General features: G+C 42.3%; 1 protein-coding gene across 5 annotated transcripts in view; it reads left to right on the top strand.

Moving 5' to 3' along the window:
- TTBK1 (tau tubulin kinase 1) overlaps window positions 1-14,369 on the top strand; it is a 110,062-nt gene that overhangs the window by 57,288 nt on the left and 38,405 nt on the right. For all 5 annotated transcript variants that reach the window (XM_027696915.1, XM_027696912.1, XM_027696913.1 and 2 more), the window contains 4 exons: window positions 3,597-3,751; window positions 4,684-4,903; window positions 9,510-9,685; window positions 12,334-12,892. In XM_027696915.1, coding sequence (XP_027552716.1) covers window positions 3,597-3,751; window positions 4,684-4,903; window positions 9,510-9,685; window positions 12,334-12,892 — 1,110 coding nt within the window. The remainder of the gene's footprint in view (window positions 1-3,596; window positions 3,752-4,683; window positions 4,904-9,509; window positions 9,686-12,333; window positions 12,893-14,369) is intronic.

The following is a 14,369-nucleotide window of genomic DNA, read 5'->3' on the forward strand; positions in this document are numbered from 1 at the left end:
GAGCCATCCTTGAGATGGAAATGGAGGGAGATGTGTCCAGACAGTTCTAGGGTAGTACAAATCACAAACAACTCTTTCACAGTAGAGGATTTAACTGAAGCTGTGAATTGTCTCTTTGCCTTCGGTTTCCTGCAGTTGCAGCTTGGGCAAGAAGCCTCCAAAAGGGAATTCCCCACAAAATTCTGCAGTTTGCCACCTAAAGTGATTCTTCTAGCTTGACTTGGAGACCTATTCCAGACAGCAAATTCTCCAAAGAGCTCAGTTCCACAGATGTCTTTATGTTGATTTATCTAGTTGTATTACTGTGGAATACTTTTCTTTCACAAGGAGGCAATTCACAGCTTCAGTCAAATACGCTAAAGGGAGCCTGTAAGAAAGATGGGGACAGATGTTTTAGCAGGACCTGTTTCAATAAGACGAGGCGTAATGGTTTTAAACTGAAGGAGGGTAGATTTAAACTAGATATGAGAAGAAATTCTTCACTATGAGGATAATGAAACACTGGAACAGGTAGAGGTTGTAGATGACCTATCTCTGGAAACATTTGAAGACAGGCTGGAAGGGGCTCTGAGCAACCTGATCTAGTTGAAGATGTCCCTGTCTGTAGTAGGGGGCTTGGACTAGATGACCTTTAAAGGTCCCTTCCAACCCAAACCATTCTATGATTCTAACTTATCCAGTTAGAACTTATCCAGTCTGTGTTCATGTAAACCTTTAGCATCCACCATGTGACAGGGTGGTGCCACAGCTTAAGTTCTTGCTGTGTGAAGAACTGCTTTCTTCTGTTTGTTCTACACTTACCACCTGCCAGCCTGATTTAATGCCCCTTACATCTTGGTCATGACTGTGAACTGATGCCTCACTTCTTTCTCACTCTCAGCCACAGAATCCTGAGCACCTGGGACTGTTACGTGCAGTTTTCCAGTCAGCTTTTCTCCTTGTAAAGTTTTGACTTTCCATCAGAAGTATAAATGTTTCAGAGAAAGCTGAGAAGACTCAATAAGTCCATGGAATAGTTTGAGAATAATGGCAGATTAGGACACTAGTATCCTTCAGCCTGTGAAGAAGGCTGTAAAATCCCTAATGGCCTGCAAAGTCAAATGCAAGAGTTACAGAATAAGTTACAGCAGAAAGTATCAAAAGTTGTTTTGACTGAGTGGGTCCTTGATGGCAGGAAGGAACACTAAGAATAAGACAGCTGAACTTCTAATTTTAGCATGTGGTTTCTTACTTCAGACTGCTTCAGTATCAAAGGAATGGAAGGTGGCAGAAGCAGTACCAATTTTTAAATAGCTTCAGAATATCCCAGTCCCTGACACTGACATGTCCATCACAAAGAATCAGAAGCTGTGATAAGGCTGGGATTAGTGGACATATGGGTGAGGATGATCTAGTGAACAGAAGCCAATAGGGCTTTTATAAGGGCATCTGTCTACAAATGTGTGGACTTCTTGCAAGGCATCTTTAGGGAAGTGGGGATATTAATTTTGGAAAGACATTTGACAGTAGCAGTCAAAGCATTGCCAAAGTAGCAGTCAGAAGAATCCTAAGAATAATTAGAGTAGCATTAGAGGGTAAACAGAAAATATCCTTGTATTACCATGTACATTTGTGTGAAGCATACAGGATGTGTCACTCTCACCACCGCGGCCCGGGTTCGTTTCCCAGTCAGGGATACTCCCCCGGGCAGATGGAGCTTGTCAGCCCTGTAAGGCCATCCATCTATGAGAAGGTCACTCTAAACAAACCTACGTCCTGAGGACCTCACTGCCATTGTCCAAGCTCACTTGGCCCCGGCAGATGAACCTTAGGATTAAAGGGTGGGCTCAGTTCAGCGCAGGCTGTGTCTCACCTAAAAAATCCATTGCGCAGGCTGGAAAGGTAAAAGACCTTTCCCAAAATCTTCCTTCGTGAAGACTGGCCATATATATATATATACTCTTAAATACTGTCTGCAGTTCCATTCCTGCATATCAAAAAGGATATCTTAAAATCAGAGAAGATCTACAGAAGGGTAGCAAGGAGGCTCAAAATGGATTCAGATATGAAAAGACTAATTAGATAGGACAGTACACTTTGAAAAAAAATAAGAGTACTGACATGTGCGTGACATCTTTAAAATCAAGGCAGAATGGCAAGAAGTGAATGGAAAATTATTGTATTCTGCTTCTTCTGATATGAAAATAAGAAACTGTCAAATAAAATTAGCAGGACGTGAGTTGGAATGAGTAAGGAAGGTAGTTCACATAATTGGTGTGTTCTTCGCCAGAAGATAGGTATAGTCTGAAAGCTTATGTATTCAGTAATTAATTAGGCAGATTAATGCCCATTTCCATCTGGGTGAGAAGGGAAATGGCATTGTTGTGACAGGAGGGTAACAAGCAGAAACACAATCCTATCGTATTTAACTGTCACACCAGTAAAATCTCTTTCAAGACAAAGAAGCTGGTACCACTATCATGTCATGTTCACACTGGAGAGGCGTTACATGTACCTTGGTCTGACCAACAGTCTACTGTGAAAATTCTTTTAATCAAATGTTGTGTCACTGCAGGAATGGAGCACCTAATTCTAAGGTTCTAGGTCACAAAAAGGAGGAAAGAGATGGCTCATCTGAAAGCTGCAAATAGACATTTTACTGCAGTTTGGTGGAAGGTAGTAGGAAGTGGCAGGCTGTCTTGTCCTTCCGATCATGCTGATAAAGAGAACTGGAATATAAATACAAATAAAGTGTTTGTTCATGGTAATTTTTATTCATAACTTAGTGCTAATTCTATACCATAAGCCAAATGTATTTGCCACCACACTCTCGCTCTCTGTAGACTTTAGGCTGAATCCTGTCAGTTCTGCATTATTTAGCTAAATAGTTTTATTAGAAATATAGGACCTCACAGCTCTGTTGGCCTATAGCATCCAGTTTCCCTTGGACAGCAGAACATCAGATTTCTCTGGGTAATGCATGGAACACTATTGATAGTAGTTTCATTCTCTCTTAAAGAATATCAGTTCTTAGACAGCAACAAGCATAAAGCGCATCAGCATGAGCATCTGTACCTGCCATCTTATAAAGAAAATTGTGTCATCTGTTTTACAGTTTTATTTTCTTATGCAGCCAAATGTGTCGGGCCACTTTGTGCATAAGCATAATGTAGGGCTCCTGACCAAGCATTTGAGCCAGACACTGCAACGAATTTGCATCCTAAGACTGCATTTTCCTGTTGTGCTTATTTCTTCTGGCAGTCCTTGAACTACATATCAAATGTACTGTTCTGCACATGTCTCATCTGCAGGAAAGTTGAGCTGAAGTTATGGATTTAGATTTGGACTAACAAGGCAACTGCAAGATTTCATCAAATCAGTGCCAAAATGTTGCAAGCATTTCTTTTACAGTTCTGAAGAAATTTCATTTACCGAGCCAAAACCAGCCTAAGAAACAATCATTACCATTTTATAACATTATCTTTCATTTCTTAGTACCTTTTTTAGGCAAACTGGAGATTATAAACTGCACTTGGTCTTCGTGTGCATACTTTAGATTTTTGGTGAGAGCCACCCTCAGCTACTTAACATAAATTGTTCTTGTAAATCTATTCCAGCTAATCATGTCCGTTTTTGAGAACAGCATGAAGGAAAGAGGCATCACTGAAAATGAAGCCTTTGACTGGGAGAAAGCTGGTACAGATATTTTGTTGTCCACTAGCACCTCAACTCCACCACAGCAAAACACCAGGCAAACAGCAGCCATGTTTGGGTGAGTGTTGCAGTTGTGCCAGTCAGACTACGGTCAACAAGCTCAGTAAAAGTTCATTTTTTTAAAGATTTCAAGACCATTATGATCCTGGAAAGTTGGTGCCTTGTGGCAGCCACCACTTGATTTGAGTTCATATATTAACCTTAAGTCTAAGGTGGTGGAACCCAGTTTCATATCCTTGTTGTCTTGAAAATGCATTTTCTACTGGGGATGAGTGTGTGGGTTGGAGTCACATTAAGGGATGCCTGGAGACCTCTGAGCAGGATCAGTGGAGCTTGTATATCATGCATATTATATGGCATACCTGCCTGGAGCTTCTGTGAGAGCACCTGCTTTGAGGCCATTGATGCCTTGCTGTGGGGTGGGTTTGTGACTGACAGTGAGCTGAGTACAGCTGAGTGCATGCACTGGTCACACCTCTAACACAGCTCCTAAGCCTTTACAGCGTGTTTCATGTGCTGGTGCAAAGGTACACAGAGATTGATGCTCAGAGGTGGAGGTGAGTCCAAACTAAAAATGATAAGGTTTGGTTCACTGGTCTGTCTTGGTGCTTTTGAGGGGGCTGGCATTGGGGGATAACAGTAATCCCTAGTAATATTACAGAAAATAAAAGCTATAAGGCCTATTAAGCCTCATTTGCTTGTGCAAAGGGGGAAGTTTCTTCTAAGCTCAATACTGTGTGATGGGCACTTCTGAAGAAGCTTTCAGCCTGTGTATCAAGGGTCCCAAGATGCTTCCACTGATACAACCCACTGTCTTTGTGACTTTACATTAGATGTTCTGATTCAAGCTGTCATATCTGGGATGAAGCTGGTCTGCCTGTTTTTCAACCTGGTCATACCCTAAAAGCTGCTAAGGAATTCCTGTGGGGCAGTGTGATAGGCCTCCTTCTTTATATACTGATAATTTGTATCATCTCGTCTCTTCCATAGGGTGGTTAATGTCACGCCGGTACCTGGGGACTTGCTTCGTGAGAACACTGAGGATGTCCTACAGGGTGAACATCTGAGTGATCAAGAGAATGCTCCTCCCATCCTGTCAGGCCGACCAGTGGAAGGTCTTGGTCAGACTCCAAACACCGCTTTCAATGAGGGTGAAGTTTGGGAAGAGACAGATGTGAATCGCAACAAACTCAGGATCAGCATCAGCAAAGTAAAGAACATTCCCTGATCTCCTGTGGCTGTTGGATTTAGGGCAATGGTTCCATAGACTGCTAGAAGCCACTCAGATCCACTGATGTAACATGCTACATAGTACAGGCCAAAAAGCATTGAGGAGTTTCCTTGTGGAAAGAGGAAATGACAAACAATTTTTTCACAAAGTAAAAGCCATTGGGATTAATTTGGATCTTTATGCAAGTGGCATTTTGGGGGCCACTAATGCCGAAGTGAATCCTTCTTACAATCATATAATTACCTAGGATTTTGATACTTCAAGCAAGGGAATTCTAGTCCTTGCATAGCTGATACAATATCAGAAATGCCTCAAGCTTGGAAATTATAAGCCAAAATTTTATTGTGTCCCAACCTCTTGCATAAATAAATTTAATCAGAGATGTCTTCATAAGCTGTATTTTTCTGTATCTTGAATCATCACTTATTTCTCTCTTCCTTTTATTTAACTTTCCTTTCTAAGGTTAGGACAATCTATAAGGAGCATCTAATGATGGTTTCACCCCTGTGAACAGTGAGAGAAACCATCACTTAATATTCTCATATTTCTGCATTCCAAAATCATATTACACTTTTTAGCTTGCATGAAGTGTATACTTCAGTTGATTTTCCTCATAATCTCTAAGATGTTTCTTAATCCTTTCATTTAAACCTTACTTAATTTCTTGGAGGCATCCCCATTGAATGATGATACTATAGTAAATGTTAAGTATAAGGATCTGCCAGTTAGTTTATTTATTAGATCAGCTTACATATTGTAAGTAAGTTAGTATTTGTGGCAGGACATTAGATACATATATAATCTGTTAGCAAAGAAACGTTCATCAGTCTTAAAGTATTGTCAGGGCATATTGGATTCATGTCACAAACCTGTCTTTAATGGGCATTTGTGGACTAGCATGTTAAATCTATCAGTCTTCTGGGTCTGACCAGAATTCACTTCAGTCTCTACTAGTAAAAAGTTAGTCCTTATTTCAGCAATGTAGATATCTTTGCAATACTTAGTCTTATTAGAAAAAACATTATGCATCTAACTTGCTTAAAATTCTCCAATGCAAATAATTCGGATCAACATATTATAATGTATGGAACGTTAGCAGCAGCATCCCCCAACACTGGGAATTATGAACCAACTTCAAATCACTTCTTCATCTCTCACTGGTAACTGTGTGCATTCCCAGAAGTTTTCATTTGAAGGCACATGAAATAAGAAAAGCCTGGTAGAGAGGGACAGTTCTGTTCACACAACATACAGAAAAATCCTGGTAACTTCTGTGTGTTTTTCTGTTCCTTTTAACCACCAGGTGCCTTGATGCTTTCAGTCAGACTGAGATGTGCACAGGGGAGTCCTAAATGTCCTTTCTGTGTGCTAGTTCTATGTCATGTCTTAGGTACCCAGCGCTGTCATTCACAAGCCCTATCATAACAGCAGCTAGAGGCAGGAGAGATTTCTACAGGATCCACAGCATAACCAGGTGACTCTCCCACCAGGGAATATGCTATTTGTTGTCAGGTTACTGGAGCTTACAGTGTGGCATTGAGCACTTCAGCTCTGACAAGTCTGTGCTACACAGCAGTCTATGCAGTAGACCTCAGGGCACCATGCTCTCCAAAGCTTTCTCTCCCTGGGGGTTGTTATCTTTAGTCTGACTCTTGGCCTGCCTTGCTTTGCCAGGCCTTTAGTCTGAGTGTTCTCTGAGAGAGAATAATTTTTTATTTAAGTAACAGTCACCATATGAAGAAAAAAAGGATGCTGCAGATTTGATACCTAAGGGCACATCTTCACCTCTGCTTGTAATCTGAGGCATCCCTTGTGTCTTTCAGAACCACAAGGGCAGCTGTTGCGTTAAACACTCTTCTGCTATTCACAGCTTCACCGTCCTTCATCTTTCAGTCTTGTAGCACTAGAAGTAACTGTCTCTCCTTGTCTTGCTCTTTGCATTTAGGTGATGAGTGGATCTTGCCATGTTTTTTCTTCCTAATAATTCTCTAAGGTCATCCTTATTTCTTTGTTCACACAATTCTGGTCTCCTTCTGTCCCACTTCTCCCATTTCTGTGCTGAGGACAGGGCTTACTGTGACTGTTCTCGCACACCATCCCCCAGTTCTCTGCTCTTGGATCTTACCAAGTTGCCTGCTACCCGACAGTTACATCAGCACTTTTCTCACTTCACAAATGCATTTGACCTTCCTTTGTCACTAACCTTCTCCTGTCCATGAATGAATTACAGATTAAATCATTATCATCTATTCTGCTTTTCCTCTAATGCCTGAAAGTTCTCCTCCACTCTTCCTAGCTGCAAAGGCTCTTTAGTTATGCAGTCCAAACCCAGCCTGAGTGGTTTAGGTCTGTTAATTTATGGACACTGACTGACTTGCTGTGTACTCATTGCATGCACAAAGGCAATTATCTTGATCAGCAGCATTTTACTGAGAAGCTGCTTATGTTCAGAGCCTCTAGCATTAACAGAGGACAAATGAATGTAGGGCATGCAGCAGAGAAGGATAAGCACTCTCCGTACTGGGAACTTGCACTGGCACCTCCATACACATTCCTGCACAGAGGCAGTGTGTAGTAGCTGATGTTGCATGGCTGGCAACACAGCAGTATTGAATGCAAATCCTAGACTGCTGCTGTAGCCCTTGGACCATTCTGCCTCTATGCTTTTGCCTGAGCAGGCCCTCTCTTCCAAGGGGAATCAACACTGAGGAAGGCAGAAGGCAGCTGTGTTAGTCAGCGACTTTTGCTTCCTTGTCTGCTGCTAAATTAAAAAAAAAAATCAAATTCAGTAAGGCCGTATGAAAAAGGAAATATGTACGGATATGAGGAAATATGCACGTCTATGAGCATGTTCAGGTTCTTGCATGACCTTGGGTCTGTGGAAAGCTCTTACAGATGTTGTGGTTGAATGTATGTCCTGGAGGACTTTGTTTAGAGTAGCATGATTTAAACAAACAAACAAAGAAACAAAACACAAACAAAACCCCCGAACTACCCTGGTAATTAGGAGATGACTTAGTCATATCAAGTTCTTCAGATGTAAAAGTTTAAATGTTGCAATTGTATGAATTGATAGATGCAGGTTAACCAAGATGGCCATGACTCACAGCTGAAGTATGAAGAATAGATTTATTCCATCATTGCAGAGACATACATACACTGCTAAGTCCAAACTTAGCAGGGGCAAAAGCGCCAGCCCAGTCTGGGCTTTGCTGTGCATATTAAAGGCCTGATGCATATGCAAATTCATCAACAGGCTCTGTTTTTACAATTCTAAACTCTCTTATCTCCATTCCCTCCAAGCCTGTGGGAAAGAGTGCTTTTAAGTATTTAACAACATTCTGTTATCTTCTTTGAGAGAATTCAATTTCTTTCATCAGACGGAAAACAACCCAAAGGAAACACCATATGTGAAAATTCCCGCACTGAAAAATTATTCTTAGCATCAGAGAATAATCTAGGTTGGAGAAGACCTCTGAAATCATTGAGTCCAACCCTATGACCTAACACCACCATGTCAACTAGACCATGGCACTAAGTGCCACATCCAGGCTTTTCTTAAACACTTCCAGGGACGGTGACTCCACCACCTCCCTGGACAGCCCATTCCACTGCCCAATAGCTCTTTATGTGAAGAATTTCTTCCTAATATCCAACCTAAACCTCCCCTGGTGCAGCTTAAGACTGTGTCCTCTCGTCCTATTGCTGGTTGTCTGGGAGAAGAGATCGATGCCCACCTGGCTACAACCTCCTTTCAGATAGTTGTAGAGAGTGATGAGGTCTCCCCTGAGCGTCCTCTTCTCCAGGCTGAACAACCCCAGCTCCCTTAGCTGCTTCTCATAGGACTTGTTCTCCAGACCCTTCACCAGCCTCATTGCCCTTCTTTGGACTTACTCCAGAGCACCTCAATGTCCTTCCTGAATTGAGGGGCCCAGAGCTGGATACAGCACTTGAGGTGTGGCCTCACCAGTGCCAAGTCCAGGGGAAGAATCACTTCCCTGGACCTGTTGGCCACGCTGTTCCTGATACAGGCGAGGACGCCATTGGCCTTCTTGGCCACCTGGGCGCACTGCTGGCTCATGTTGACCCTGCTGTCAATCAGTACCCCCAGGTCCCTTTCTGCCTTCCTAGCTGCAGGGTTATCTTGAGCAGAAACAACTAAAAATAGCACTATCTCCTCGCCAAATCTTCCATTTTCAACCCTTCCTCCCCACACAATATAATGTGTGGACTCTACATAGATGAATGTTGGCAAACAAGGGCTCTTAGACATCTTGGATAAGCAGTTAGAGTTTGTGTATGCAGTAGGTTAACCCACGGTAACTCCTTTGGATCAACTATTCAGGGTAATTGAAATGCAAAGGCTACCTTGTAAAGACGTTTAAATATTTGAATTGATTTAAAACCTGCACCTTATTTTAATACTCAGTAATTGCCAGGGCATAGGGACCCTTGCATTCCTTCAGAAATTGTTTGTGTAGATTGTGAAAATGCAGCTGAAACTGTTTCCTGGAAGAAAGCACTGAGCAACAGTGATGGATGGGATTGGCCAGGTTTTTAAGTTCTTTCTGTTTACCCACTACAGACTCAGTGCATGGTGGAAGAGGAGCAGAGAAACGGTGTCTGCCCCAGTTCCCCTGTCCGAGTGCCTCCGGAGTCCCCCACCGCACAAGTACGCTCCCTCAGATACCGCCGTGTGAACAGCCCGGAGTCAGAACGCCTCTCCACTGCTGATGGCAAAGGGGATCCACATGAAAGAAGGTTTGTTCACCCTCTGTAGCCTCCTACTGTTTCTAGCAGTGTCTTGATGATTTACCATTGAGACCAACCTAATCATTAGATCAGTAGGTGCTGGAAGTTCATTTCTGGGTGGAGGAGTTCATGGGCTTTATAATCTTTCTGATGAGATATAAACTCATGTCTCTTAATAAGGAGAGTTAGTGGGAATGATTCCCATCCTGTCTCTGGATGGAAAGAACTCCACAGATGGAAGGAGGGACATTTTTTCAAAGGAAAAGCAAAGCATCAAATCAGAGATAAAGTAACAGTCGGAAAACTTTTGACTGGCCTGAGGTGGGAGGGAAGGATGAATCTTCTTAGGATACATACACATAGGGGTGCATGTATTCTGGGAGCTAACTGGCAGATCCTGATCTGGTGGGTTTCATTATTTTATTGTTTTTCCTTATTTTTCATCAATAGGAGTAGTAGTATTCACTTTTCAGCATATAGCATTGTGCTTGTTTGCATGTGAAAAGTACACTTTGCATCTTGATTTTGAGGTATTAGGAATACTTTCTCTCAGATCCACAGCAAAGAAATAAACAAAAAAACCCAAGAATAATAAAAAATAATGAAAAGAAGCTTTTTAAACTATTGTTTAAAGAAATGAGTGAGAAGGACTATACAGGTTTTCTCTTATCATCCCTGTGTTGGAGAACATATTTACAAAACATAAGCCCTTGGTGCTGGTAATGCCCTTCACATCTGTTTTCTGCTTCTAATTGAAATTCGGGGCATGAACTGTGGTTGTAGGATATGGTGCAATGGCCCCTCTAAAAGAGGTAGGGGAGAGACAGGCCGCCTTCTCTGAGAAAATCTGACAGAATTCAGCCAAGAAGAACAGTCACAAGGAGACAGTAGCTGGAAATGAAGCAGGATGTAAAGGAACTAGAGAGAGGAAGAGCCCCAAGCACTACCCCCAGTGTATTAGGTAGTGTTTTATTCTGAGTGGCTGGGGTAATCTAATGCTTTTCTGTAGTTTAGAAAAGACTGTGTTGCTATTAATAATTTAGGGTTTGAATAACTTGCTACCTGTTTGTTTTCTTCTTGCTCAGAAAAAAGACTCTTTAAAATAGGAAGGGAAACAAGGCAATATAAACAGTCAGCAACACTAGTCCTGTATATTCACTAAATACTTCTAACTCCTTCCTTTCTTTCTTCCACTCTTCCTTGTCTACTCAGCATCATGCTAAATGCATCCCTTTCTCCTGTCTTCTTTCTTCAGCTTCTGGTTTTAAAATCAGTATCTTTTTTCATCTTCCAAGGAGCCTGCACCAAGTATGGTGCAAATACAATCCCATTCTCCCCCACAATCTCTCTTTATTCTGTTTTCATCCTTTTGCAACACAGATTTGATTCCCAGCATTGGCAAATTCTTTTGGCTTTCTGGAGTAAATTATTCTTCTCAAGGTGTCTCTCCTCTGTTGGGGAATGGATGAAGACATTGGCTAAATTCAGAGTTTTGTTTTATTTTTTCAGCAACAGCTCTTTAAAATCCAATTCTTCACACACACAGTATACGCCATTTTTCATTCATAGTTTGCATACTTAAGAGGTCCTTCTTCACAACAATATATTTTTAAGACTATAACAGGTACAGCCTTGCTTCTTTCAGATCCATCACATGGCTTTTGCTGAGATCTTTGTTTTTGCTCACAACTTTTATCCACATCAACCTTTGGTTCACCTCCTTCTCTACTTCCCCTTTCTTCATCAAAAATTGAAATGCTTTCCCAGAAGAACCTGCAAGGCTCCTGGATGATCCTTTTTGAAATCGCTTTGTAAAACACAACTGCAGATGTCCAAAAATTTGGGCAGCAGGCACTTTGGCTTTGTGCAGCAAGCTGCTTGCCTCTGAGACAGGTGGAAAAGCAAAGTAAGAGGCAGATGCAGGCCAAATGAGAAACCTGGATCATAACACTGTGGAGCAGAAAGACAGGAGTGCCACTGGCTTCTCCAGCGTAGATGCTGTCAGAGCTATTGAAGCACAAGGAGCTTCCAGAGCCTTTTTGAAAGGTATTTCTGCATGGCTACAGAAGCTGCTGCTATTTAGACTGTGAGCCTACTACCCTTTGTATTTAGACTGTGAGCCTACTACCCTTTGTAAAAGGATACTTGCCATATTTACTTTGTGCTTCTTCAGAATATGTTTGGGTTATCTGCGTGTGATGGGATGAAAGATTCTTGCTGTCTTCAAAGAACTTGTGTGGCCGCCTTAAAGGCCTCAGTGGCCACCACAGAGAGAGCACAGTGAAGCTGTTTACAGGAGCCCAGGAGAGACACTAGTTAGTCAGACAGTAGATTTAGGATTTAGGGGTGTTTTGGTTTTAGTTTGATTTTTTTTCACAAGCCAGTAAAACTTACCAAAGGGGAAAGGTGTTGTTGGGGGAAAATGGCTTTGATTCTGTCTAGGAGGAAAAGAGATGCTGAATTGGCTGTTATACTGAAGCACTTTAAGGGAACATCTTTATGCCATTGTAGGTTCTAGAGAAATATTTTTGCTTAAGCCTGTCTTTCTGAAGCGTACCAAGAAGTGAGTGAGAAGGACTATACAGGTTTTCTCTTATCATCCCTGTCTTGAACCACAAACCTGATGTATTTTTAATGGCTTCATGTTCTGTCTCTAGATCTCGAATGGATATACCTGGCTCTCCATCACGGCTTGTATGCTCCTCCCAGCCAGCCCAGATGCTGTCCATTGATACTGGCCAGGCTGACCGGCAGGCAAGTGGTAGGATGGATGTGTCTGCTTCGGTGGAACACGAAGCCCTCAGCAATGCTTTCCGCTCAGTGCCACTTGCAGAAGAGGAGGACTTTGATAGCAAGGAGTGGGTTATCATTGATAAGGAGACAGAACTGAAGGACTTTCACCCAGGTGCTGAGCCAAGCACCTCTGGAACTACGGATGAGGAGCCTGAGGAACTAAGGCCTATTGAAGATGGTGAAGAGAGAAGGCGCTTGGGGGCAGAAGCTGCAGTCAGGCCGAAAACGCATGATGGGCGAAGTCGGGGTATGCAGCCTGTGACTGAGGAGGACAGTTCCCACAGACATGAAGGACCTTCTCAAACAGTATCTGACAGTAGACATGAACAGCAGACAGGAAGTCCAGCCCACTCCCCCTTACATTCAGCACCAGCTCTCCGACAAAGGAGACGAGAATCTGAACCTACTGGTCCTCAGAGACAGGTAAGATCCCTGGGTCTGTACCTTGTTGCCTAGCATAGCATCATCTTAGGAAACCTCAGCTGTGCTGGAGAAGTCTTTGATTCCAAGCATGATTGCTCTTGTGAAACTCTTCTGACAGTGCTTGCAAATGTTGTGAACACCTTAGAAGTGCTCCCTATAGCTAGTGACATAGTCCGCTTCTAAGGACACACTGTTATGGAGATCTTTCAGCTATTTTGGAACACGAACAAGAGGAGAGTGCAGTTGTGATTGTGGGTGTCTTTAGTCAGTTCTCTTATGCTTTCCCACAGTCTTTTGTTAATACTGCTTAGTTGTATGGAAGTGTTGCTAGCAAATCTTCTCCACATAGTTTCTCAGCAGCAACAGCAGTGTATGGCAAGAAAATGCCCTCTAATCTAATTACATATCAGCACAGGCCTGCAGCAATGCAAATCATAAAATAACTCCCTGAAATTAAACTTTCTTTTAAATACCTGATATAAAGCTCAGAGTAACCAGCACACACATCCCATCAGCCTTACTTCAGTGAGAGGCATTGTTGTTACCATGTATTTAGTCACAGAAATGTTCTTTACCTACTGTGTTTTTTCCAGATAGTTGTAGAGGGCTTTTTTTCTTTCAGTTTTGCTTTTTTCCTGTGGTTCTCCAATGCTATCAAGAAGTTCAGTTTTTGGTGAGACGTAATTTATTAGATTACCTGGAAAAATATGATACACTGTTAGGCTCAGAGTTCCTCTGTCATATCTAATCTTCCTTTCTCAAAAGAAGGCTGTCCCAGAGTGCTCAGTGCAAGAGACAATCAAATTGTTCTCCTGAGAGCTTTTTGTATTTGTATGTTAATGAAGATCTCTCATGCACATGGGATCCATATGCACAGCAAAGAGCAGGCGAGTTTTGGATAATGTACATGGTTATACCCTGCTATGACAGGCATTGGTACAGTCTGCTTGTTCCTCTCTGGGAGATGGTAACTCCATTTCCCCTTCCCTCTTGAGCTTTTTCTCCAAGGAAGTGTTCACTGGACTGGAGCATGTTAAAAGAACATCCTTCCATTCAGATCTTGCCCAGTTTCTTCTCCTCTCTGAATCCTTGAGAGGTACAAGGGGAAAAGGATTGTTAGTTTTGGCAGCAAAATGGGAATGATACAAGAATCTGTGTAAAAGGTATCAAAGCAAATCCTTGCCTGCCAGGCAAGGTGTTGCTTGCTAAGGTGTATGAGGCTGCAGCACTTACAGGAAGGGTAGAAATGCTGACAGCAGACACTAGTGGGACTGTCCTGCTGAGCATGGAATAGAAGCTGAACATGCTTCTCATGAAGACTGCATCCAGTTGCAAGGTTCCTAGATGGAGGTGTTTGCTGTATAAAGCCAATATGTTGAATGCCCCAGATATCTAGAGATTACATGAGGCAAGATTGGCAGAGTTGGAAGGGTCTGTGTCTGAATTTTCCCTGTGTGTACACTTACTGGGTTGGTCA

The sequence above is a fragment of the Neopelma chrysocephalum genome, unplaced genomic scaffold, assembly GCF_003984885.1.
Source record: "Neopelma chrysocephalum unplaced genomic scaffold, ASM398488v2 Primary Assembly neopelma1_117, whole genome shotgun sequence".
Lineage (NCBI taxonomy): Eukaryota > Metazoa > Chordata > Aves > Passeriformes > Pipridae > Neopelma > Neopelma chrysocephalum.